Source organism: Lepidochelys olivacea (assembly GCF_965140295.1).
Source record: "Lepidochelys olivacea isolate rLepOli2 genome assembly, chromosome: 5".
Taxonomy (NCBI): domain Eukaryota; kingdom Metazoa; phylum Chordata; order Testudines; family Cheloniidae; genus Lepidochelys; species Lepidochelys olivacea.
The window spans coordinates 45,628,254-45,653,005 of NC_140415.1; the positions used below are offsets into that span (position 1 = coordinate 45,628,254).

At 44.7% G+C, this 24,752-nt stretch overlaps 1 protein-coding gene across 2 annotated transcripts in view; it reads left to right on the plus strand.

Annotated features, from left to right (window-relative positions):
- The first annotated feature begins 605 nt into the window (after positions 1–605).
- The window catches only part of ARSB (arylsulfatase B), a 99,698-nt gene continuing 75,551 nt past the window's right edge, over positions 606–24,752 (plus strand). The window contains exons 1-4 of one of the 2 annotated variants that reach the window (XM_084628363.1): positions 606–917; positions 4,306–4,492; positions 6,758–6,948; positions 10,366–10,573. In XM_084628363.1, the coding sequence (XP_084484489.1) occupies positions 645–917; positions 4,306–4,492; positions 6,758–6,948; positions 10,366–10,573 (859 nt within the window). In that variant the 5' untranslated portion in view covers positions 606–644. The remainder of the gene's footprint in view (positions 918–4,305; positions 4,493–6,757; positions 6,949–10,365; positions 10,574–24,752) is intronic. The other variant, XM_084628364.1, reaches the window with a different exon arrangement.

The following is a 24,752-nucleotide window of genomic DNA, read 5'->3' on the forward strand; positions in this document are numbered from 1 at the left end:
TTGACTGGCTGAGTCCTTTACTTTGCTATGTTTTTTTGACAGTCCTAGTCAAAGAACTTTTCTTGTTTTCCCCCTCTTTCTGAGCAACAGTTCTGGATCTGGTTGTGAGCAGTGGGATTGCTTTGTGACGCTCTTCAGAGGTTTGTACACTTTTATGTATTTATTTTTTATTTTTAGTGGCAAGATTAACCTCTTTGTGCAGGGATGTATCCCTCTGGAGTTCGAGGGATGGCATTGTCAGCATCCCCTCATAATTCTTCTGTGTCCCCATAAAAGCTTATTTGGGGGTCTATGCAGTTTGGGTGGTGCTGAAGAGGTTGGCAGCATTGGCAGAGTCTGTCAGGGGAAAGAACTTTTCTGGATTTGATCTCTGCCTGCTTTGATTTCTGTGGGTTTGATCTCTGCCTGCCTCTGGGACGTGGGGCAGGCCCGAAGCCCGGCCCGGTAGCATGGGCAAAGCATTAGGCTGGCGCTTTGCTCGGTAAAAGGCGTGGACGCTGGGCCGCTTCCTTCCCCGGCTCGGGGCGGGCCTGGGAGGCCCATCGCCCTGTGCAGGGGGCGGGGTGCTGAAGCCGCCGGTCCTGTGCTGGGGGCGGTGCCGCCGCCGGCCAGTTCCTGGTTGAGCGGCGGGGAAGGCGGGCAGCATGCTGAGGCGGCCGGGTCCGGGGCTGGGCTCAGCGCGGCTCTCGCTGCTTCTGTGCTGGCTGCGCCTCTGCCTGGCCGGCAGCGCGGCGGCCCCGCACCTGGTGGTGGTGCTGGCCGATGACCTGGGCTGGCACGACGTGGGCTGGCACGACTCCCTCATCCGCACCCCGCAGCTGGATGCGCTGGGGGCGGGCGGGGTGCGGCTGGAGCGCTACTACACGCAGCCCCTGTGCACCCCGTCCCGCAGCCAGTTGCTCACCGGCAGGTACCAGGTAGGGCAGCAAACCCGGTCCTAGCGCCGCCTGGGCGGCCCCCAAGCCTAGCGGGGCTCCGGGGGCGGACAGGGGCTCCCCGGAGTTGGGGGGGGGTGTTCCCCGCAGTTGGCGGCGTGTGGCACTGGCTTGTCCCTCCGCTACCTGGGTGGGAAGGCCTCTCCCGGCCCCTCTGAGCCCTCCCCAGTCTCAGCAGGGAGGCTGCAAGTCTGTACAAAGCTCTCGCCGAGGGCCGTGCTGCTGCCGCCCCCGGCTGGCAGTGTGAGGCGCTTCTCTCCGGCGGCGGTGCCTTCCCCCGTCCCAACCAAGGGTGACCCTTTCCTAAGCTCCATTGGTTGTAGGGCTATGTTGCTAAAGGTATTTAGGCAGCTAAAGATGCAGGGAGGCACCTCATGGGGGTTTTGAAAGGCCCAAATGATTTTTAGACCATGGGATTTAGGCTCCTGGAAAAATTTACCCTGAGTTCTCTGCATACCTTAGCTAAGTCCAACAGAATTAGTGGAAATTATTATTTTTAGAGCCAAGTACAGAGGAAGAAATAACAAACCCTCACAGGAATTTGGGCTCTTTTAATAAAGATGACAGCGTATAGTGACAGATCATATAGACTCATTTGGGTGGGAGAGCCCTCTAGTGGGTTCTTGTAGTGTCTCCCTCTGCATGGTGGCAGGATTGTATTCTAGTAGACTAGGATGGGCAATAATTTTTGCGGGGGGCCACTCCACGAATTTTAGTAAGTTGTCATGGGCCACATATTTCTACTATATTAATAGCAAGGGTGTGGGGTCTGGATGCAGGGGGGAGCTCTGGGCTGGTGCAGAGTGTTGGGGTGCAGGAGAGGGTGAGGAGTGTGGGCTCTGGGAAGGAGTTTGGTGCAGGAGGAGACTCCGGGCAGGGGATTGGGGTGTAGGAGGGGGTACAGGGTCTGGGAGGGAATTTGGGTGCAGGAGGGGGTTCTGATCTGGGGCAGGGGGTTGAGGTGTGGGAGGGGGTGCAAGGTGCAGGCTCTGGCCTGGAGGCGCTTACCACAGTCAGCGATGCAGCAGGACTCAGGCAGGCTGCCTGCCTGCCACAGCCCCATGCTGCTCCTGGAAGTGGCTGCAGCCAGCTGCTGCTGGCACTTCTCTACGGTGTGCCCCTTGGGGGGATGGGAGCAGCAGGTCTCTATGAGCTGCCTGCCCCCGCAAGCGCTGCCCCAGCAGCTCCCGTTGGCCAGTTTCTCACCAATGGGAGCTGTGATGACAATGCTGGGGGTGGGGGCAGAACGTGGAGCCCTCTTCCCCCGCCCCCTACTCCAGGAGCATGCAGATTTGTGCCAGCAGTAGCTGGCCGCTTCCAGGAGCGGCATGGGGCCACAGCAGGCAGGCAGCTTGCCTGAACACCCTGCTGTACCATGGGACTTTTAGTGGCCTGGACTCGGAGACGCGAGGGGCCAGAAATGTTAGTCATGGCAGGCCAGACAGAAATGCTAGATGGGCCGGATCCAGCCCACGGGCCGTATTTTGCCCACCCGTATAGTAGACACTTGTTAGTAGCAACATATCAGTGCCTTTTGCTATCTACTCGTAAGTGGCTATTGCTATTATGGGGAGACTCAGATTCACCTAAATGGGGGGAGTGTGTGTGTGTGAAAACACTTCTATGGAGCCTTGCATCATCCATCTGATTTACAGAAAAATGGGCATAGCCATGTGGGATTAGAGCAGTGGTCCATCTAGTCCAGTGGTCTCCTATCTTTTTACGCACAAGATCACTCTTTGAATTTAAGATCAACCCAGAATCTACCCCACCCCTTGCCTGAGGCCCTGCCCTGCTCACTCCATTCCCCCCTCCCCATTGCTCGCTCACTCACTTTCACAAGGCTGGGAGAGGAGATTGGGGTGCAGGAGGGAGTGCAGGCTCTGGGCTTAGGCCTAGGGGTTCGGAGTGTTGAAGGGGGCTCTGAGCTGGGGGCAGGGGGTTGGGGTGCAGGAGTAAGGGGTGCAAGCTCGGGGGGGGGAGTTTGGGTGCAGGAGGGGGCTCCAGGCTGGGTCAGAGTTGGGGTGCAGGAGAGGGTGAGGTGTGTGGACTCTGGCAGGGAGTGCTTTAACGTGGCTTGTGTAGTCAGCATAACGCTCAGAGCTCTTAAAAAAGCCAAGAAACAAACGAACAACCCACCTCCACGAGGGGAATAGCTACCAGCGCTGGGAGTGCGGCTACACTGGCACTTTACAGCGCTGAAACTTGCAGTGCTCAGGGGTGTGTTTTTTCACACTCTGAGCAAGAAATTTGTAGTGCTGTAAAGTGAGTGTAGACAAGCCCCTCGGCAATGCCCACCGAGACATGCCTGGACTTGTGTTTTCCAAGCACGTGGACTGAGTATAAAACAGACGCAGTGGCCACATGCTGGGCCTTTCTCCTTCACCCAGCTACGCTGCAAGCAAAAAGGACGCTCTGAAGACCCCAGCTGAGGGGACTGACTCAGATTTCAAGGGTGAAATCTGTATATTAAGGACTGCAATATCCAGTAGGGTGAGAGAAACTGCTTAGTCATTGCCTAGTCTAATAGGGTTGAGAGTTTAGACTGCATGCTTATATTTTATTTCTTTTGATAACTAACTCTGACTTTTTGCCTATCACCTGATATCACTTAAAATCTACCTATTATAGTCAATAAATTTGTTTAACTGTTTATCTTTATCAGTGAGTTTGTATGAAGTTTGGGGAAAATCTGCTCAGGTTTTGCAAAGGCTGGTGTATATCCACTTTCCATTGATGAAGTGGTGAACCAATTAATAAATCTGCACTACCCATCTTCAGCAGTGCAAGATGATATATTCCTGAGGTACAGTGCTGGGGGGGGATTTGGCTTTGGTGCCTTTCTCTTTGTGATTCACGAGTGGCTCTGGGAGCACTCGTGCAATCTTGCTGGGTCTCCACATGTGGTTGTGCTGAGTGATCACAGCGCCTGGAGGGGTTTGCTTGTGGTCACTAGCATGGCATTGTGAGAGACAGCCCAGGCTGGAGAGAGTTCAGGATTCACAGTGGTCCCACAGTCCCAGGCTGCACCCTAGGGATCCCATCAGTCACCATACTGAGTTTTTGGTTGGCTAAATAAACATGTGCTTTCTTTACTAATGATGGCTTGCCATCGTACAATTGTAAGCCAACAAGTAGTACAAAAATTTTATAGTCTTTCTTTGGAAGAAAGCTGGGGTTTTATCTGATTCCTGTGCAGGCCGTTTGTAAAGTACTTCTGGAGTCTTCTAGCAAATGCTTTATGTAAGATGGAATTGTGAGACTCCAGACTCCTCTTATGTGTATATTTTTAAATATTTATACAATGCTTTCATAGCATACATTGCCATCATGCTGTAACTAATACCTGCATTGGGTTTATTTTTCCAAGATCCATACAGGTTTACAACACCAAATAATTTGGCCTTGCCAGCCCAGCTGTGTCCCATTGAATGAGAAACTCCTGCCTGAACTGCTGAAGGAAGCAGGATATGTTACCCACATGGTAGGGAAGTGGCATCTAGGCATGTACAAAAAAGAGTGCCTCCCAATCCACAGAGGATTTGATACTTACTTTGGTAATGGCCAGATTTACTTTTTTTTTTAAGTACTTTTACTAACCATATTGAAAGGGGAAATATTTTTTAACAAACTCAAAATTAACATATAGCCAGTAAAACAATGTTTTAGTTATTTCAGCACATGATACAAAATACAGTTTTCTAATTTAGCAGACTACACTTGATAAACGTTGATATCCAAAAGCCTATTGCTGAAAATCATCTGATTTTTTTTAAACCCACAGAAGCAAATATGTTTATATTTTAAGCTCCACATTTAACTTGTCCCATTGTGCTCAGTTACTCCACATGTTGCATGAGTGTGCTCTTAGAGGAAGCTTTAAACTGAAATTTTCATATGTCTAGGTTTAGGTCAGACTTCTAACTTTATTGTAGTTTGTGTATTGCGTTTTTTTTAATAGCAGTGTCTTAACTAGAAAAGCAATAGGCATTTTACCAGACTCAGTCATTTTTCTAAATACAATATATATTTCTTGAATTCATTAGGAACTCAGATACTACCATGGTCAAGGTGTTGCAAGAACCTAGATTAAATTACATTTAAAACAAACTGTTAAAGGAACTTCAGAGTTGCAAAGTTAAGCACTCAAAACTTTGGCACTGCCAGAATTAGGATACCTGTGTAACTTTAATTTGGCCCTGTTATGAGTGTGCATTACAATACAGTCTTTAATTGCATGAGCTCATACTGTTTTTTCACAGGAGTCCTGCCTCATTAAGTTACTGGTTAGTTATTAAATGTTTCCTTTTTATCGTCCACATTTCATATGTGACTCCAGGCCTTAATGTACACCATACAAGCACTGCACTGAATACAAAACTATTTACTTTCTCCTGGACTTTCTGTGATGCTCTCACTGAAGTATCTGAGTGCTTCATGAACATTAATGAATTTATCTTCGCAACACCTGTCGTCACCTTACGTCCCGTTACCTGTGAGGTGGGGACCTGAAGCACAGAGATTAGACACTTGCCAATTTTTGTTGTTAATAATTTTGGGTGCTCGGTATGGGAGGGAGGCAATTTATTTTTTGGAGTTCTTAGCTCTTTATATGTTCAAACCATGATTCCAGTTGAGCTGTGAATGTTCAATGCTTCTGCAAATCTGGCCCCATCTGTCTCAGGCTGGGCATTGAGAGAAACTGTCAGCTAGTGGTCCAAATCACTAATGCTCTTTTTAAAAACAAAACCTAAAAACCCCATAATTTATTTCTGGTTTTCAAGAGCATATTTTTGATCTTTCCTTTAGAAAGCTCTTCCACTTCTTTCTTTGACATTCTCTGCATCTGTGGAGTTTTGAACATACACAATATGGTATAGTTGGAAGTTGTTTTGCTAGACCTTTAGTTTTTTGTTTTGTGATGGGGTGGGTTAGCAGAATAAATGTTTCTGCTCAAAGTCCTGGATTGTGAAACTGAATCTGTCCCCCCACACTGAGCCTAAATTTGATTGCCTTTAGGGTATGCTTTGCAACGTTCCCCTATTATTCTGGAGAATTTTTGGGTGGTGAAGTTGGGGCTGATTTAGGGATGAGATTGCAAAGGGTTTTTGAGACAATTTCATTGCTTCCAGTCAATGGGAGTTAAAGCTGTGCAGTACTTAATAAGATTGGACCCTTGATGGAAGCAAAATTTGTAGGAGAGCCTTATTTTTGATTCTTAAGATCAATAATTTATTCTGTAAAGAAGGATTTGTTTCTTTCACCAGTTGGTGTCAGCAGTAGATCAGAAATCATCTCACAGATTACAGGAATGCCTTCCATGTGAACTATCTGTTACCAATCTATAAACGTAAATGGTACAATAATTCCAGTATTCATAGTATCTATTTAGATATAAGTGTTCTGTACTAACAAATACAGTTTACAAAACCATAACTAAGAGTTATTTTAGTTAGCTACAGGCTCATGACATGTGCATCATTTTAATGCTAGTATCTTTGATTTATATGCATGCCAATTTATATGTAAAGTTATTGAACTACTTTTAAAAATTTTCTGGGTTTGTATAATTGTTGCATAGAATTAGATTTTGTGCTTTATTTTCAAATAAATACAAGATGAGAAATGTTAAGGAATGTTGGACTGATTAGCCTTGTTTTTTAAAAAAAGTGAAACTGATGGTGTAATTTTTCTAAGGCACAAAGGGCAATTTGCCACTCAACTCCCTTTGTGCCCTTTGAAAGTCCTCTACTGATGTATTAGTTTATATATAGGAAATTATATATTGGGTTGCTCACTTGGTCATCTTTTTCCTGTTCTAGGTTATCTTCTGGGAAGTGAAGATTATTATTCCCATGAACGTTGTGTATTCATCAGTGCAAAGAATGCAACACGCTGTGCTCTTGATTTTCGAGATGGAGAAGAAGTTGCAGTTGGATTTGGAAACATGTATTCCACTAATGTATTTACGAAAAGAGCTGTAGATCTTATAGCCAGCCATAAAACTGAGAAGGTACAGTAACAGCAGTTGCTTTTTTGAGAACTTACTTTACAAGTTTCTTAATATTTTCATACAATTATTTATTTATAAGACTTGAGCTTGCTTTGTAAACAATAGCTGATAAATATCTAGATACAGAGCTGCATTTATGATAACTCTCACTGTCTTATCAGCGTAGCTGGCCTTGTACTGCTTTCTCACAGGAACAAAGATCTACACTAAACCTAGAGTTAAATAGGACTTACTCTCTTATGAGTGCAGGTTTTGCAAAATAGAGATTACTGATTTGGGCCTATTTTCTAGTGGATCAAAGTGCACTTAACTAAAAAGTTCAGCAAATACAAATAGACAGTATTGCATTGACGCTTTAATGTTCAAAGCCCTTATAGAGTAGAACCTCAGTGTTGTGAACACCAAAGTTATGAACTGACCAGTCAACCTCATTTGGATCCAGAAGTATGCAATCAGGCAGCAGCAGAGACCATTTTAAAAAAAAAAAAAAGGCCAGTACAGTACTGTGTTAAGTGTAAACTGCAACAACAAAAAAATTGACGAGGTAAGGCAACTGTTTCTGTGCTTGTTTCATTTGAATTAAGATGGTTAAAAGCAGCATTTTTCTTCTACATAGTAAAGTTTTTAAAACTGTATTAAGTCAATGTTCAGTTGTAAACTTTTGAAAGAACAACCATAATGTTTTTTGTGCAGAGTTATGAACAACTTCCATTCTCAAGGTATTTGTAACTTTGAGGTTCTACTGTATTGTATAACTTGGTGCACATAATAGTTGAAAAGACTTCTACAGGAGATACACAGTGTAGGATGGGGCTGGATGTGAATGAAGAAGATCTTAATCATTTCACAGAAAAATAATTAACAACATAGCTTTACTTCATAAAAGGGACATTCTTTATACAATGTTCAAACTCACAAGCCAGGAAAGTTTCCCTCATTAGAATCATCTTCCTTATTAAGATGAAAACAGAAAAGGAGGACTTGTGGCACCTTAGAGACTAACCAATTTATTTGAGCATAAGCTTTCGTGAGCTACAGCTCACTTCATCGGATGCTAGCTCACAAAAGCTTATGCTCAAATAAATTGGTTAGTCTCTAAGGTGCCACAAGTACTCCTTTTTCTTTTTGAAAATACAGACTAACATGGCTGCTACTCTGAAATTTATTAAGAAGCAGTGTGCTAAATGTAAAATATCTTAACCTGTATTATAAAAAGAAGCAAAGTTGAAGTTTTTAATTTAAAGATCCCAGAAAAAATCCAGAATCTCTCCTTCACTCCTCTAATATAAAGACCTTAGACCATGACATAATAAACTTTTGTATTAAACACTGCAGTTAAGTTAACCCTCCACCCCCAAACTAACTTTGTTGTTTAGAAGGCACAACAAGATAGTACAAATAGACTACCTTGATTTGGACAAGAACACATAAATTGCTAGTACGTGGGGCTAATTGACCTATTTGTAACACAGGCATTATTTTGTTTTACTGCAATCTGACATATTACATTGTTAACTTAGTTTCCCTTTTAGTATGTGCATTTATAAGTGAAGGCATGACAATTTTCAGAACTGAAATGTGTTTAAGGCTGAATTTTTTTTGGCAAAACTTCAGCCAAAGTGGTTCAGCTGTTTTCAGAATGAGTCTAGGGGGAAAATGTTTTGTTAGTACTAAAAAAAAATAAAAAAAAAATAAACCAATTTTAAAAAAAATCTGACTTTCTTTTGAGGAGTTCTAGTGGCCCAATGCTTGAAATTTGGCAGAAGGGGTGGACTTTGTCTGGGAAGTGCCTTTGTCATCTTTGTGAAAATCCACACAAATTTTGGCCAATTTATAAACCTTTGAAAAATCTCAGTTTACACATGCTCAGTAGAGACTTGCTAGAGCTTGTCTGATTGCACTAGGCATGCTCAAGCCTGGGTTGAGCAGGATGTTCCCTGCAATGGCACCAGAACTAAGAACAGGTAGCCTGTCTTTCCTGTGTTTATCAATGATACCCCTCCGGACCTTGTCCCTGCCTGTTTGGGCCCAGGCAGCATGGAGGAGAAAACTGCCTCATTCAAATGCGGAGGAGGGAACAAGAGCTGGGGAGTAGATTGGAACTGAAGGCTGGCAGGGTGAATGGACTAGGATGGTCTAGGTGAGCAGACTGGAGCTAGGGAGGTAGAGGAGGAACCAGGTGGGATGGGAGGACTGAGATGTGATGAGACTGGGAACCAGTGGGGTGGAACTGGAGGCAGGGAGGTAGATATGAAAAGGAGCCAGAGAGCAAAGGGAGAACTGGGACTGGTTGGGCAAAGAGACTGGGACAAGGATGAGGCGGGGAGACAGAACATTGAGCTTGGATGAGGAGCTCTGGGAGTCAGGTGGCATAGGAAATGTGGGGAGAGAAACAGATTGGATGAAGATCCTGGAAGGGGTGATTGGGACTGGATGGAGTCACAAGGTGAATCTGCCCTTTAAAGGGAGATGGGGCTGCAGCAGCTGTGCACTATTAATTAGCTGCTTCCCAGCCTGAGAGGGTGGGACTAAGAAGCATCGGGTGATAGTTCTTCTATAAGGTCCAGGTATCCATTACACTGAGCAAGATCATTCTGGGGGTTAGAATCACAGTAAGTGGGAAGGTTCTGAGCCAGGTTTTATGGGAGGCTTGGTACCACAGGGGAGCCAGCCTAGGGACCCAGGGTCCTATACTGGCATAGAGAAACCACCGGGAGAAAGCAGCCTTCTATGGAAAGCTCTGAGTCAGGATCTGAGAATGGTATTCTAGGGGAGCTAGTCTGAGGACAGCGTGCTCCATACCAGAGCAGGACTAACAGAACCAATTGCAAGAAGACGCTTAGTGAAATGAAATGATCTGTCATTGGTTTAAAAATAAAAAACCTAAAAGCCCCACTTTCCATGGTGAGTTGGGCTCCTCATAAGCTCTGTAACAGGGATGTAAAAAGAAAATGCAATGGAGATTTTCATAACCAATGACACTACCCCTAACCAAGATGTTTTGCACATGAAATATGACTTTATTTTGTATAATGAATCTGGGATTCAGACTTTCTACCCAAATCCTGTTTACAACTTGCTATTTGACTTACAGATTTGTGAGACTTTGCTGTAGTAGGAGAAACAGTACTGTGTGTAATTTGGTCTTCCTTTTAGAAAAAGGATAGGAAGCCAAGTTGAGTGGCAGGAAGATCATAAAATCAACTGGCTTTGCTACCATTAAAATGAAAATATTCATTAATATTTCAGTGCCTTTCATAAGAATCTTTCCCAGAATTGTGTATATCTTATGCTTAGAGAAATCAGGAGGAAAACCAGACAACTGCTGTATGTTCATGTGACTTTTTTCTTTTTTTTTTTCCATTTAATGCTTGGGTACTCTCTCATCTGGCTTGCATACTGCTCCCCCCCCCCCAGCCTCTCTTTCTCTATCTTGCTCTCCAATCTGTCCATGAACCCCTTCAGGTCCCTGGGGAATACGTGAAACCATATGCTTTCATCAAAGATGAGAAGAGACGTCATTATGCAGGAATGGTATCCATTATGGATGAAGCTGTAGGAAATGTCACTGCAGCCCTGAAGAGATATGGGCTTTGGGACAACACAGTTCTCATCTTCTCTACTGGTAAGACTGTTTAGTCAAGTATTCTTCTGGTGACTCATTGAATGTAATGTCCAGTAAGCTGAAGAGAGACCAATCTAACCATGAAGTAATCCATTTCAGAATAGATTTTAAATGCACAGGAGCTATAAAAATAAAATTTTTTCCTAAAGGAGGATAAATCTGTTTTTCCCTCTTTAAACATAAACAGTTTTGAGGGAGTGTTTCTGAAAACAAAGGATTAATTGTCAAGAACCATATGCAATGAAAGGCACTGTACAAACTTACTGAAAGCCTTGTGTGAGGTTCTGGGGGACTTCAATTTCCTTTAACTTCACTTGCTTTTGAGATTACAGTAGCTCTCAAGATTGAGCCTTTATTCACACAGCTCTACCAATTCATCTCAGTCCTGATTTCTAGTACCCATTATTCTAGGCAATATTCAAACTCTCCCTTTTTGGTGTGTGATACAAACATCCAGCAGGGACTTGAGCACACCGGGTAGCGACAGATGCCCTGTGACACAACTGCCTGGACAATTTGTGTGGCCTCATGGTCAGAAACACACACCAAGCTGTTATCTTTCACCAAGGTACATATTTATTCTTTTCTTACAAAGTAACACAGGGTAATGCAGGATTAGAGCAAGGGGAGGCTTCCCTGCAGCCCTCACTCCTCAGCCCAGGTTCAGCTGCTGAACTTCCTTCTTAGTATCCCCTTTGCTTCCTGTTCCTTCCACTTATATCCTTCCAATTACATCATTAGCCCAGTAATTACCATGCAGGTGCTCATAGTCCCCACAGTGTATAACTGGCTTCAGTTAAGCCTGTACTTTCCCTAGTGCTGCAGCAAACTCAGTGACCAGGGTGCTATTAATAGTCCCCTGTCACACTTCACCTGTGGCAGAGGCCTCCTTTGCTGCCTGTGCCCTACCCTCTTTATGAGGCTGGGCTTCTATGGACCACCAGTGGTGATCTCCTGCCTTCCACCCACAGAAGGTCCACTTTGAGGGTGGAGGTTTTCCCCGCAGCTCTATCTCCACCAGTTGGTCATCAGGCCAATCACATCCCATGGATCTTTCCTCCAGTTTACTGGCTTATATCTACTCACACTAATTGTCTCTGTAGATCCACCATCTCAGGATCTCCCTCTTCCCTTGACATATTTTGCCTCTGGCTTGGGACTGTCAGGGTAGGTTCGCCCACCCTGATTTCCTTATCAGGACTCTTTTTTTTTTTTTTTTTTTTTTTCTTTTTTTCCCCCCTCTCTCTTTCTGGCTTGGTCTCCATCCTGTGCCTTGCCTAGGGCTTGCTCCTCCTAGAAGTCAGTCAAGCCTCTTCCCCCTTAAGTGTCCCTAAACTAGCACTCCCTGATTCACTGCCCCTTCTTGCTTTTTTTTTCTCCTCCTCCCCCAAGTCCTCCAGTATGTCTCATCCTTTCTGAAATGGTTACCATATGTCTAGGGTTATCACACACTGGACCTGGAGGGTCTAAACTCATGGGCTTTTTACGCAGACCTACCAGTTGGGGTCCCTTCCCCCATTGTCTACCCTTTTGACATAAGAGGAATGGGGTCCAGTCAGTTCCTATCATTACTGAGTAAGGCAGTGACTTCACTGTCCCTACTTGTTGTCCCCTGGGAAGTAGAAGGGAAGTTTTAGTTGGCAACTACCACAGGATAAGTGCTCTTTCCGAACCATGTATAGATTAAATAGTTATTGTCACCCCCTCCTGTCCCCACTGTGGCCTAACCAGGATGCTCTGTACAAGGGAACATGCTGTTGCTGAATCCACAACACCCTTTGTCATTCTTTGGCCTGCTGTGACAGGAATCATCCTTATCCCAGGTTCCCCTTTCACACCTGTCCACCGATAGAACTCTGCGATCCTGCAGGCAAAGTCTCTCTTTATGTGCCTTTGCCCTGCAATGGAAGAAAACTACTGTGTGGGTGACTGAGGCAGTCTTATTCATCCCTTGAACTCCCTTCCCAGGCTTCACTGCATGAGGTTCTTCAACCTTATTTTCCCCCATCTTTGGTCACTGGGTACAGAGCTCTTTCCATGGAAAATCCACCTCCACATACTCCTCTGTTAATATTATTGCTGCCTCTAGCAAGTCTATCTGGTGCCTCTGAATCAGACCCTTGTCTTGGGGAGGCTCTGTGTAAACTGTTCCAGAATAGTGGAGTCCATTAGGGTCTCAATGTCCTGTCTATCCAGTTGCAACCACTGAGTGGCCCAGTCCAACAACTTCTATCCAAAGGTCCTGGGACATATCCTGCCATTCCAACTGTCTGCCCTGAATGTTTGGTAGTATTTCTCCAGTGACCGGCCCACCCTGTCTAAAATAGTGGCCTTCACTGTATTATAATCTTTGGCCTGGTACTAGCTCAGGGCAATATAGGTCTCCTGAACCTCAATGGCCAGATAGGAGGCTAGCTGGAGCGCCCATGCACCCTTGTCCCATCCAGTGTTAGTAGCCACCTGCTCAAAGGAGAGTAAAAAGGCATTGGGGCCATCCCCCAGAGCCATTTTACATAGCCCCAGGCCCACCATTCGATTTCCAGTCCCCCTCAGTGGAACTCACCAGCCCCTGCAGGAGACATTGCTGTACCTGGGCCTGCTCCTTGATAAACTCCTGTAATGTTCATTGCTCTTCCACCTAGGATGACCGCCCCTCCTGGATTGGGTGGGACAGTCCTGAAATGCAGAATTCAGGTTCCAATCTGGGCTGAATGGCTCTGGGACAGTATTTGTCCCAGATTCCCTGTAGCGCTGCCCGAGGCTCGGGGTGATGTCAACCTCTTCCAGGGGTGGGGGAGTGAGAGGTGGGCCTTAGCTGGCCCAGCCCCCTACTCCTTCTTTTCCCTCCTGAGGCCCTGCACCTTGGCCAGGCCAGAAGCTGGAGCTGGGCAGTAGTAAGAGCACCCCAGACCCTCCACCTGCTCTGGGTGGCATGCCCTGGGGGTGTGAGGACATAGGCTGTGGGCTGCTCTCAGACACCCTGGCCCTCTGCCCAGGGTAGGTAGATGGTCCCCACAGCAGCCTAGACTCCCTGGGTGATTCTTACAATGGCTCAGCTCCAGCTTCTGGCCTGGCCCTTGAGCAGGGGCAAGACTCCTGCATGTGTCCCGCCTTTTGTCTTTTGAAAAAGTGGTCACCCTAATTTCACATGCCAATGCAGAAGTGCTTGCCTCTCCACCTGCTAGGTCTCTATCTCCTTTTGTTCCACAAGCTAGTGCAGCATCTCGTTTGTTGTGCCTGGATCTCCTGCCCTCATGCAGGTCTCCCTCCAGTTTCTTCCTCTCGGCTAAAGCAACCACCTTTTCAAAAGACAAAAGTGGGACACCTGTAGGAGCCCTGTTCCCTGGGGCCCCACTCCCTGACCAGGCCAGAAGCTGCTGTAAGAATTCCTTCAAGGGTAGGAACATGGGCCAGGGGCTACTCTTGTGCACCCCAGCTCACCACCCAGGGCAGGTGGAGGGTCTGGGACTCCCCACAGCCACCCGGACTTCTTGGGTGGCTCTTACTATTGCCTGGCTTCTGGCCTGGCCAAGCGGCAGGGTCTGAGGAGGAGCATGGGGCATAGCCTTGTGCGTGGGGAATAAAATCTGCCTCCGCCCCCCTCCCCAGCCCCAGCTGGTGCCACCACTGAGCCTTGGGCAGGCGTAGAGTGGCACTGCAGGGAATCTGGGACAAATGCTGTCCTGGAGTCATTCAGCCTGGGACCAGGCCTTGAACTCTGTATTTTGGAACTACCCAATTCAGGAAAGGTGGTCATGCTACTCTCAGCTGAGAGAGCTACAGCTCGCAGACAAGCCCCCACATGTCAGGAGGGGTCTCTGTCACTACCCAGTGTACTCAACTACCTGGCCAGTTTGTGTGGCGTCCTGGTCACAAACCCACACTGAGCTGTTATCTTTTCTCAAGGTGTATATTTATTCTCTTCTTACAAAGTAATACAGTGCACTGGAGGTTTACAGCAAGGGCGGGTGGGGGACTTCCCCACAGTGTTTACTCCACTGCACAGGCTCAGCCTCTGAGCTTCCTTCTGAGCTCCCTCTTGCTTTCTGGTCCTCCCAATTACATCCATTAGCCCTGTGATTTGCACCAGGTGCTCATAGTCCCCCCCAACAGAGTGTAAAATTGGCTTCAATTAAGCCTGCACTCTTCCCAATGCTGCAGCAAACTCAGTGACCAAGGTGTCACCACTAGTATCCTATCAAAAATTGGTTGAGGCAAAACATCTGTGTGTTTGTGTATACTCTTTGGCTTGACGGTAATATTACTTTGGGCCCTGAGCCTCCTGAAGCAAATTTCCACTAATAAAACCAGCTTTGATACTTCTGATGGATTTTTAATCTATCAGATTTAGACTGAAAGCTCTTCAGGGCAAGAACTGTTTCCTACTGTATGTTTAGCACACTGGGGACCCAATCTTGGTTAAAACTTCTAGGCTACTACTGTAATATTAAAAATAAATATACTTCTGCACTGAGTGGAACTGAATTTAGCTGAAATCTAGAAGCCTTCACAGGATTCAGGGGAATAATGCAATATCCTGCATCCTTCAAAATGTCTTTCCCCCTCCCACTTTGTCTGATTTGGGAGTGGGAATAGCCCTTCAAAGCTTCCAACCTCTACTATACCCAGGTTTTACTTAATAGGGTTTGCTTGAGGGTAGGGCAGGAATTCCTGAACATCTCACTTTGTATTCATTTAAATATTTTGAATTTAACAGCTTTGGTGCACAGCTTTGAGGCCAAAACCTGCCTACTCAGTGGGTTTGTATACATATTCTGATACCTGTACTATGTAAACATATTTGTTCTGGGAGGAACCCCCCATTATAAGATATATTCATATTTGGAACTTTGTATAAGCAAAGCTGTATGGAATCTGATATAATACTTACTGCATATGGTAAAATTGCAGCCTCCACTCTTGACCCCAGTACAGCTATTTTCAGTATAATTCTTTCAGTGGATTATGGACTAAAACTAAAGACATCTGAGGTGGAAACATCATAGTTACACTTAAACTAAGTTGTCAGTCAGTTAGCTTATGCTTTATAAAATCTAATTTTTCATACTGTTGCAGTATACTTTTAATGACGGCTATCTAAATCAACTACAGATACGTTTAGACAAGTGTTGGGCTGTCAGGAGAATTCTAAGTAACAGTCTTATCCAATGGGACTTGAACTGTATTGACAATTTAAACTGCCAGAAATGGAACTTCATGATTGAAACCCAAGGAAATTGAGCCTAGATCAGGCAAATCATAGGACAGTTATTCATTTTTTTCCAAGTCTTCCTACTTCACTTCACACAGCTATTCTCTACAATAAACCATTGCATGCATTAAAGGCACAGCTTCCAAAAAACACATGTTGAAACTATTAAACCTATTCAGCTTCTTTGTAAAACACTTAAAACCTTTTAAGTTAGGTCTTTGAAAAGACCATAAGAAAATATTTGAAAAGAGAAGCGCAAAGTCATGCAGCTTGGTGTCATATGGGGACTTTGTGCTGTTGTATCCTTGCAGGTTATTTACACAGCTTCAGTCTCCCAAAGGTGCTCCCCATAATTGGGAGTGTAAATACCTATTTGCAGCTATAACATCAGTAAAGGTAGATGTTTAATGGGGGAAATGGAAACCCAGAATTAAGGAGGGGATGAGCCCCACAAACAGGGTGGAGCTGACTTAAGTTTAATTATGGAGCTTAAACTCCTACTGTACCCAAAATCTCAGTTCTCATCCCAACTCCCCCTTAATGCTTTCTCCAATGTAAGGCATGCTCTCCCTTACAAGTCCCAGCCTGCTCAATCTTTCACATGGTGCAGCTTACCTCCCAGTAAGAAGAGATCCCTTTCCTTCCTGATCTTTCTCACTTTGCTTATCTTCTGAATTTACACCTTCTCTTCAGCCCCCAAAGACCTGACTTCTCAGGGGAGTACATCTTATTATCCTCCTTACTGATGGACTAGGGTAGAGGTGGGCAAACTACGGCGGCCCGCAGGACCATCCTGCCCAGCCCTTGAGCTCCTGGCCAGGGAGGCCAGCACCCACTCCCTCCTCTGCTGTTCCCCTCCCCTGCAGCCTCAGCTTGCCGCATGGGTGGCTCCGTCCAGGCAGAGGGGCTGCAAGCTCATGCTGCTCTGAGTGGTATGGTAAGGGAGCGGTAGTGGGGGGCAGGATTGGATAAGGGGTAGGGAGTCCCAAGGGGCAGTCAGGGAACAGGGAGAGGTTGGATGGGGCAGAGGTTTGGGCAGGGGATGGGGAATGGGATGGTTGGATAGGGCATGGGAGTCGGGGTGGGGGTGTGGATAGGGGTCAGGGCAGTCTGGGGATGGGGAGGGGGGTTGGATAAGAGGCAGGAGTCAAGGGGCAGGGGTGTGAATCGGGGTCAGGGGGTAGTCTTTGGAGGGTGGGGTGGATGGGTCAGGATTCTGAGGGGGCAAATAGGGGGGTGGGGCCAGGCTGTTTAGGGGGCACAGCCTTCCCTGCCTGGCCCTCCATACAGTTTCACACCCCGATGTGGCCCTCAGGCCAAAAAGTTTGCCCACCCCTGGTCTAGGAGCTTAAACTATAGACCCTTTTCCCCCCTTACTCCCCACCCCCAGTCCAGGGCAAGGGACAGATCCACCATAGCACTGGGAATTCCATCCAAGATGCCTCTTCCCATGCTGCAGAGACTGATTTTACTAACTTGCCTCCCAGTTTTCTCTGACCCTGGCTAATCTGCTCTGGGTTCCTCACGACCTGAAGAATTTAAGTAGCGCTTGGGACAGAGAATATAATAGCAATTATTGTGTAAATTGGGCCTGTCTTGCCATAGTTGTAATGTAAAGGTGATAACCTGGGGCACTCAAATTGGTGAGGGAGTAAGGAGTCTTAAAATGGTGACTACAGCCCTGATGAACATCAATTTTGTCCATACTTCCCATTTAAACTGGAAATTCCTGAAGTCCCTTCTTCAAGGAGGTAAGTTCACTGGCTGTAATTATGTAAATATAGTAAAGCCCACATTTGGATATCTGCCCCTCATTGCTACAAATCCCAGCACAAAATTCGGTATTGATACTGTTCCCTACTGATTTGCTGTTGCTAGCTATGCTGATTGGTGTTACTGCTACAAATGTACAGTTGTTGACTCCTTTAATTATGGACTCTAATATAAAGAACACTTTCACTGGAGTCTCACTGAATTATTTCAGAAGTTGATTTGATCTTCACTCCCAAAGAGAATAGTAGAGAGTTCAATAAAAATTCTTTCTGTTTCTTCCTCTTTCTGCATGATACGGCCTAACCAGAATTCCCTTGAAAACATGCCAGTTGGCAAATGGAACTACTGCACATTTTAAAAGGGCCTTGTAAAATTTATATAGGGACTCCAAATCCTCTTTAAAGAGGTCTAATGGAAACCTCAGGCCAGAAATGAAGTAATCTGACCATTAATACAGTCTGTCTCCATAAGTGCATCACGTAAGTCCACACTTCTGCTTTTTTTTTTTTTTTTTTTTGTACAGATGAACTTTTTGCACAAGTAAATAGGCAAGAGTAAGCCAGGGAACTACAGTGTTACCCAACATTATTTTATAATGCAAGCATTTCCACCATTGCTTTGTTAATCTGAAACCAGAAACAAATGAGCTAACTATTAATTATTAAATGATTAAAATATCAGAAGTACAATGATATCAAGAACTACCAAGTGGTTAGAAAATTATGCTGATATATCATGCAGTAAACTTGGTTTTACAGAGCATCATACATACTCTGCTTCCTTAATGAAATGGGTAGTGTCAGTGAAACGACTGTGTACAAACAAAGCAGACATTATTATGTATGCAGCAATAACTCTTTGACAGCCTTGGGCATTAAATATATGTAGCTGAAAAGAACAGGACATTGGGGTTACTCCCTTTTGAAAAGTGCCAGGGAGTCTAACTTTCAATACCTTTGAAGGGGACCTTCCTTTAAAATCATAAATAAAGGATGTAATCTCCACCAGTTCAGCAGTCTCCTAGCTCTGTAGTCCAAGTCTTGTTTTGGAACATGGACCATGACTACAGGTGAGAATGCTACAAGTTGAAATCTGGCATCGCTATGTGTAGCACATATAATACCTTGGATGGAAACTTGCCAGCATTATAGCAAGCTAGTCTCCTTGAGTTCGGCATCCATTATTTTTTCGTTAAAACAGGTAAGTTATTTAACATTTAAACTTATTCCTAAATGATAAGATGGTCATAATTGCCAAAACAAAATCATAACTTTCCCTTAGAACCCTGCATGGGAGAACTGTACAGCCCTGCAGCAGGACTGGGATCTCATGGGTACCAGAGGATCTGCTGCCATAGTAGCAGGAGAGAGATTAAAGAATAGTCCTGTATAGGGGTCTGCTTTTCCCTCCCTCCCAGCCTCTCCTTCACCTCTGTTAACTGTTTCATTTTGCAAAATGTTGCAGTATATGTTAATTACCATAAGAGTCCTGTAAGATGTAATGTACAGCTTTTCCTTTCAAAACTTAGTTTACATTGCTAAAAGAAAACTGACATGTTATAAAACCTTTCCATAACGGAACACGTGACCGACTATTATTTTCCCTCTAGAGATGCTCTTATATCATTTTACATGTGATTGATAAAGTTAAGGGCAAAATTGCATTATATATGCCTGTGTATGTGTTCCAGGAAACGTTTTTTTCCCCCAAAACTTAACTATTCTTGTTTTTTTGACACTTCGAAAGACTACATTGCTTATATGAATATGAGAAATCTGTAAATGCTGTTTAAGGATTAGGATAGTTGCAGTTGTACAGAACTGATTAAATATAGTCATGCTGAAGTTTCACTAAACGCTGTTTTGTGCGTATCTGATTTCAAAAGGCTTCTCACATACCAAAATTAAAAAAATCCCAGTAAAACTCCCCAATTAGTTCAGCAATATAAAAGTGTATACTGTAGAAAAGCAATCAGTCATTTAAAAACCCTGGCCATAAAACTTTTTAAAATGTGTTTTTTCCATCTTAGCACAGATTAAAGTGGATAGCAAGTTTGTGTCCATAGTACAATTTTTTTTAGCCATGTTTAAACTAAATATTTGTGCCTGCTCAGTGCTCAGATTGGGGCTTATGAGATGAGGAAGAGAAGTGAGAAGTGCTTATAGGCCCTCTGGACCCACCTTGGGTCATAAGCAGCATGAAGACACCTTCTGTAACTACCCATTCCCCAGTATCTAATTGACCTTGAAAATTCTTTTGTCCTTTCCCATCCGTTTTCCCTTCTAGCCTATCATCTCACTCTTGTTCTATGAGCTCTCCCATTGAATTCTCTTTTGCCAGGCTGACCTCCTTCCTGACATTTGCTACAGATTAGGTTGGGAACTACAGTTGTGGCTTTACATGCCACTGTGTGCTATTCTTCTGCTTCCTGGGAATAAGGTCCTAAGTATGGGCTCAAAGACCTGTAGGCCATGCTCTACCTTTTTTCCAATGACCTCTGTATAGTCCCTAAGAAAGTGTTTTTTTGTTTATCTTTCTGGCTGGATTGAGAAAGGTTGCCCTTCGTGGACTTCACAGGGACTACTGCTTCAAGGTAGCCTGACATACCAGAAAGGCAGAGTGGCTGTAGCAACTCAGTTTCTGATCCTGTAAGAGTTAATTTTGAATGCTGTGCTCTTGGACACAGTTTAGCATGAACCTGTTTTCTTGTGGTATGGACAAAGTCTTACAGGGTTTAGAGCAAAACTAGTCTTCCTAGAGAATTCCATAGTGCACAGCACAATGCCAGCAAAGTGTCTGAATTGCAGCTATTTCCAAATTTGGAAATTCAGTTTGGTTGAGGGAACTTTCATGGCCTTATTTGATTGGGTGAATCTCCAAGTATTACCCACCTATTTAGGGTTAATTAAACTCATAAAAATATATGTAGATGGTGTACTGGGTTATAGCACCTGCACTTAATTGGATGATTGCACATTCAGTATAAACAACTTCAGGTGCATATCTTTTGGACTTGCATATTTCAGTGCTGACTGAGTCTTTTTTGTGTGTGGGTGTGGTGGGGGGGATCTTTCCTTTAGTGAAAAACAGGCCCTCTTGTTAGGAATAAAAAAATATTGTCACCTTGCAATAACTTTGCACATTACACAGGACATGAGAATTGATTCTCTAAGGGACAGAGTGTGTTAGAGCAATGTGAGAGTTGGTCAGAAAATGCCAATTATTGTAAGTGAAATATTTTAAAGAAATATTGTGCCCTGAGGTTTGGATTTATGGTGAAAAGCAGAAAATAAGCTAGTTTCACCTAGTATTAAGGCTTAATTGTTTTGCACGCCTGTAGCATGGAGGCTCTAACATGGCTGCAAAAAGTTGCTCTTTTCCACAGTTATTCAGCAAAACCACTGTTGATATTAATAGTACTAGTTTTTGTCCTATATGATTATGTTTAATAACAAGCACTTAAGCTGAACTTGATGGCCCCTAACTGGGATTCTAACACTAAAAAGTGAGAGCTCTGAACTGGGAGTCTTCCCACCTGTCTTTAGTTGAGGCTTATGAATGTACCCCTGTTTATCTACACTATGCTTTTTATCTCTGAAATTTCCCAATAGTGCATCTGTTGATTGCAATGGTGGAAGCACTAGTATAGACCAGGCAACACAGGAATTTTAACCACCAGGTCTGTTCTGAGCAGGGTTAGATGACATTGTGCTTCTAATGCAAGCAGCCACTACACTAGGACTCCTACCATTGCTACTACTGGTAACTGCATTGAAGATAGCAATGACAGGACATTTTAGGGGCAAAAAGGTTAGTGTACACATAGCCTGGGTTTATATGCATATGGCTGAAGTGGTTCTTTTTCTTTCTTGGGTTTATGTATATATCCAGCATTCCCCCTCCCCCCCCCCGATTAGGTTTACTTTCCATTTTCCTTTTAGAAAATACATAAAAATCTGTAGCATCAGTCATTAACCATAATAAAATTTTTATGAAGTGTATTGAATTACTTCTGGAATTAGAGGCATATTTAGCCCCTACATGATTTTTAGCATGGACTAGCAATATTTAATACAGAATCATATTAAATACAGCTTTGCCCCGTAGGAGGGGTTATGCACAGACCCACTTTACCACAACTGCTGACACTAGGTCCTGCCCTGCTCCACCAATTCTGAGGAAAGCAAGAAGGAACTGGGCATACAAATTGTAGCCCAAAATTCCCTCTCTATGCTTAGCAGTAGCTTTCTGATGTGAAACTATGTACAGGCTGATATTTGAATGTGATCCAGGATATCTTTATTTATTTAAAATTTGGTTGCTAATTTCATAGGAACATAAGAACTGCCATACTGGGTCAGACCAAAGGTCCATCTAGCCCAGTATCCTGTCTTCCGACAGTGGCCAATGCCAGGTGCCCCAGAGGGACAGAACAGAACAGGTAATCATCAAGTGATCCATCCCATCACCCATTCCCAGCTTCTTGAAAACAGGCTAGGTACACCATCCCTGCCCATCCTGGCTAATAGCCGTTGATGGACCTATCCTCCATGAACTTATTTAGTTCTTTTTTTGAACCCTGTTATAGTTTTGGCTTTCACAACATCCTCTGGCAAGGAGTTCCACAGGTTGACTGTGCAGGGGGGGAAACCTTACTTTTGTTTGTTTTTAAACCTGCTGCCTATTTATTTCATTTAGTGGCCCCTAGTTCTTGTGTTATGAGAAGGAGTAAATAACATTTCCTTATTTGCTTTCTCCATACCAGTCATGATTTTATAGACCTCTATCATATCCCCCCTTAGTCGTCTCTTTTCCAAGTTGAAAAGTCCCAGTCTTATTAATCTCTCCTCATACTGCAGCCATTCCATACCCCTAATAATTTTTGTTGCCGTTTTTCTGAACTTTTTCCAATTCTCTCTTTTGAGATAGAGCGACCACATCCGCAAAAAAAAAAGCGAGAGTGAGCCCTGGAATTTGGGTACAATCCAATCTAACGAATACCTGTGTCACTCCTGCTCTCTAACCTGGCATGTCCTTTACCATGCTGCCTTGCTGCTGTAGCTTCTACCCTGGACTGCTCTCACACAGCCTCCAGCATGTGTGCCAGCCACACCTTGGCTCTTACCAGCCCTAGTTATACTGCAGAGTGACCCCTTGTGATAAACTGAGGGTGGGGGAGCGTGGGTGGGAGCTCCCTTTGATGGACACCCACCCAGCCAGTTAGCTGTAAAATCCCTCTTGGTAGCAGTTCTTTGAATCATAGAATCATAGAATATCAGGGTTGGAAGGGACCCCAGAAGGTCATCTAGTCCAACCCCCTGCTCGAAGCAGGACCAATTCCCAGTTAAATCATCCCAGCCAGGGCTTTGTCAAGCCTGACCTTAAAAACCTCTAAGGAAGGAGATTCTACCACCTCCCTAGGTAACGCATTCCAGTGTTTCACCACCCTCTTAGTGAAAAAGTTTTTCCTAATATCCAATCTAAACCTCCCCCACTGCAACTTGAGACCATTACTCCTCGTTCTGTCATCTGCTACCATTGAGAACAGTCTAGAGCCATCCTCTTTGGAACCCCCTTTCAGGTAGTTGAAAGCAGCTATCAAATCCTCCCTCATTCTTCTCTTCTGCAGGCTAAACAATCCCAGCTCCCTCAGCCTCTCCTCATAACTCATGTGTTCCAGTCCCCTAATCATTTTTGTTGCCCTTCGCTGGACTCTCTCCAATTTATCCACATCCTTCTTGAAGTGTGGGGCCCAAAACTGGACACAGTACTCAGGCCTCACCAATGCCGAATAGAGGGGAACGATCACGTCCCTCGATCTGCTCGCTATGCCCCTACTTATACATCCCAAAATGCCATTGGCCTTCTTGGCAACAAGGGCACACTGCTGACTTGTATCCAGCTTGTCGTCCACAGTCACCCCTAGGTCCTTTTCCGCAGAACTGCTGCCTAGCCATTCGGTCCCTAGTCTGTAGCTGTGCATTGGGTTCTTCCGTCCTAAGTGCAGGACCCTGCACTTATCCTTATTGAACCTCATCAGATTTCTTTTGGCCCAATCCTCCAATTTGTCTAGGTCCTTCTGTATCCTATCCCTCCCCTCCAGCGTATCTACCACTCCTCCCAGTTTAGTATCATCCGCAAATTTGCTGAGTGCAATCCACACCATCCTCCAGATCATTTATGAAGATATTGAACAAAACCGGCCCCAGGACCGACCCTTGGGGCACTCCGCTTGATACCAGCTGCCAACTAGACATGGAGCCATTGATCACTACCCGTTGAGCCCGACAATCTAGCCAGCTTTCTACCCACCTTATAGTGCATTCATCCAGCCCATACTTCCTTAACTTGCTGACAAGAATACTGTGGGAGACCGTGTCAAAAGCTTTGCTAAAGTCAAGAAACAATACATCCACTGCTTTCCCTTCATCCACAGAACCAGTAATCTCCTCATAAAAGGCGATTAGATTAGTCAGGCATGACCTTCCTTTGGTGAATCCATGCTGGCTGTTCCTGATCACTTTCCTTTTTTGCTTTACCTGTAAAGGATTAAAAGTCCCGCAGGTAAAGAACAGGAAGTGGGCACCTGACCAAAAGAGCCAATGGGAAGGTAGAACTTTTTTAAATTGGGAAAGAAAACTTTCCCTTTGTCTGTTGTTCTCCAGAGAAGGAGACATGGAGCAGCAATGCTATAACCAGGAATGCTGTGTAAGGCTTGAACAACGTATGAAAATTCATCTTCCATACTTACAAAAAATCACGGACAAGGAATGTTTGTTTAATGCAGTCAGGATTATTTCAGCTTGTGGATCTCCTCTGTGCTAAACCCCAGGTGCTTCAATTTGGTCTCCTGCTTTAGTTTAAAATAGTTAGATTTCATTATGGGACTTGAACCTTGTACTTCATTGCCTCATGCTCAAAAGGGCTTTTCCATTAGCTATGTGTTTGTTGCTTCACCCATCAAGTGAAAACGGCTTTTTTGGTGGCCATCACTTCTGCTAGGAGGATCGGAGAGCTGGGGACTTTAATGACATACCCCCCCCCCATTTACAATGTTCCTTAGGATGTGGTCATAATATCGTTTTCTTAACTTTTTATCTGTGTTTTTTGCATTTCATATTAATCAAATCATTCATCTCCCTTCTCCCCCCCCCTCACCTGAAACCACATCAGACTAGGCAGGAAGCTGCCTTC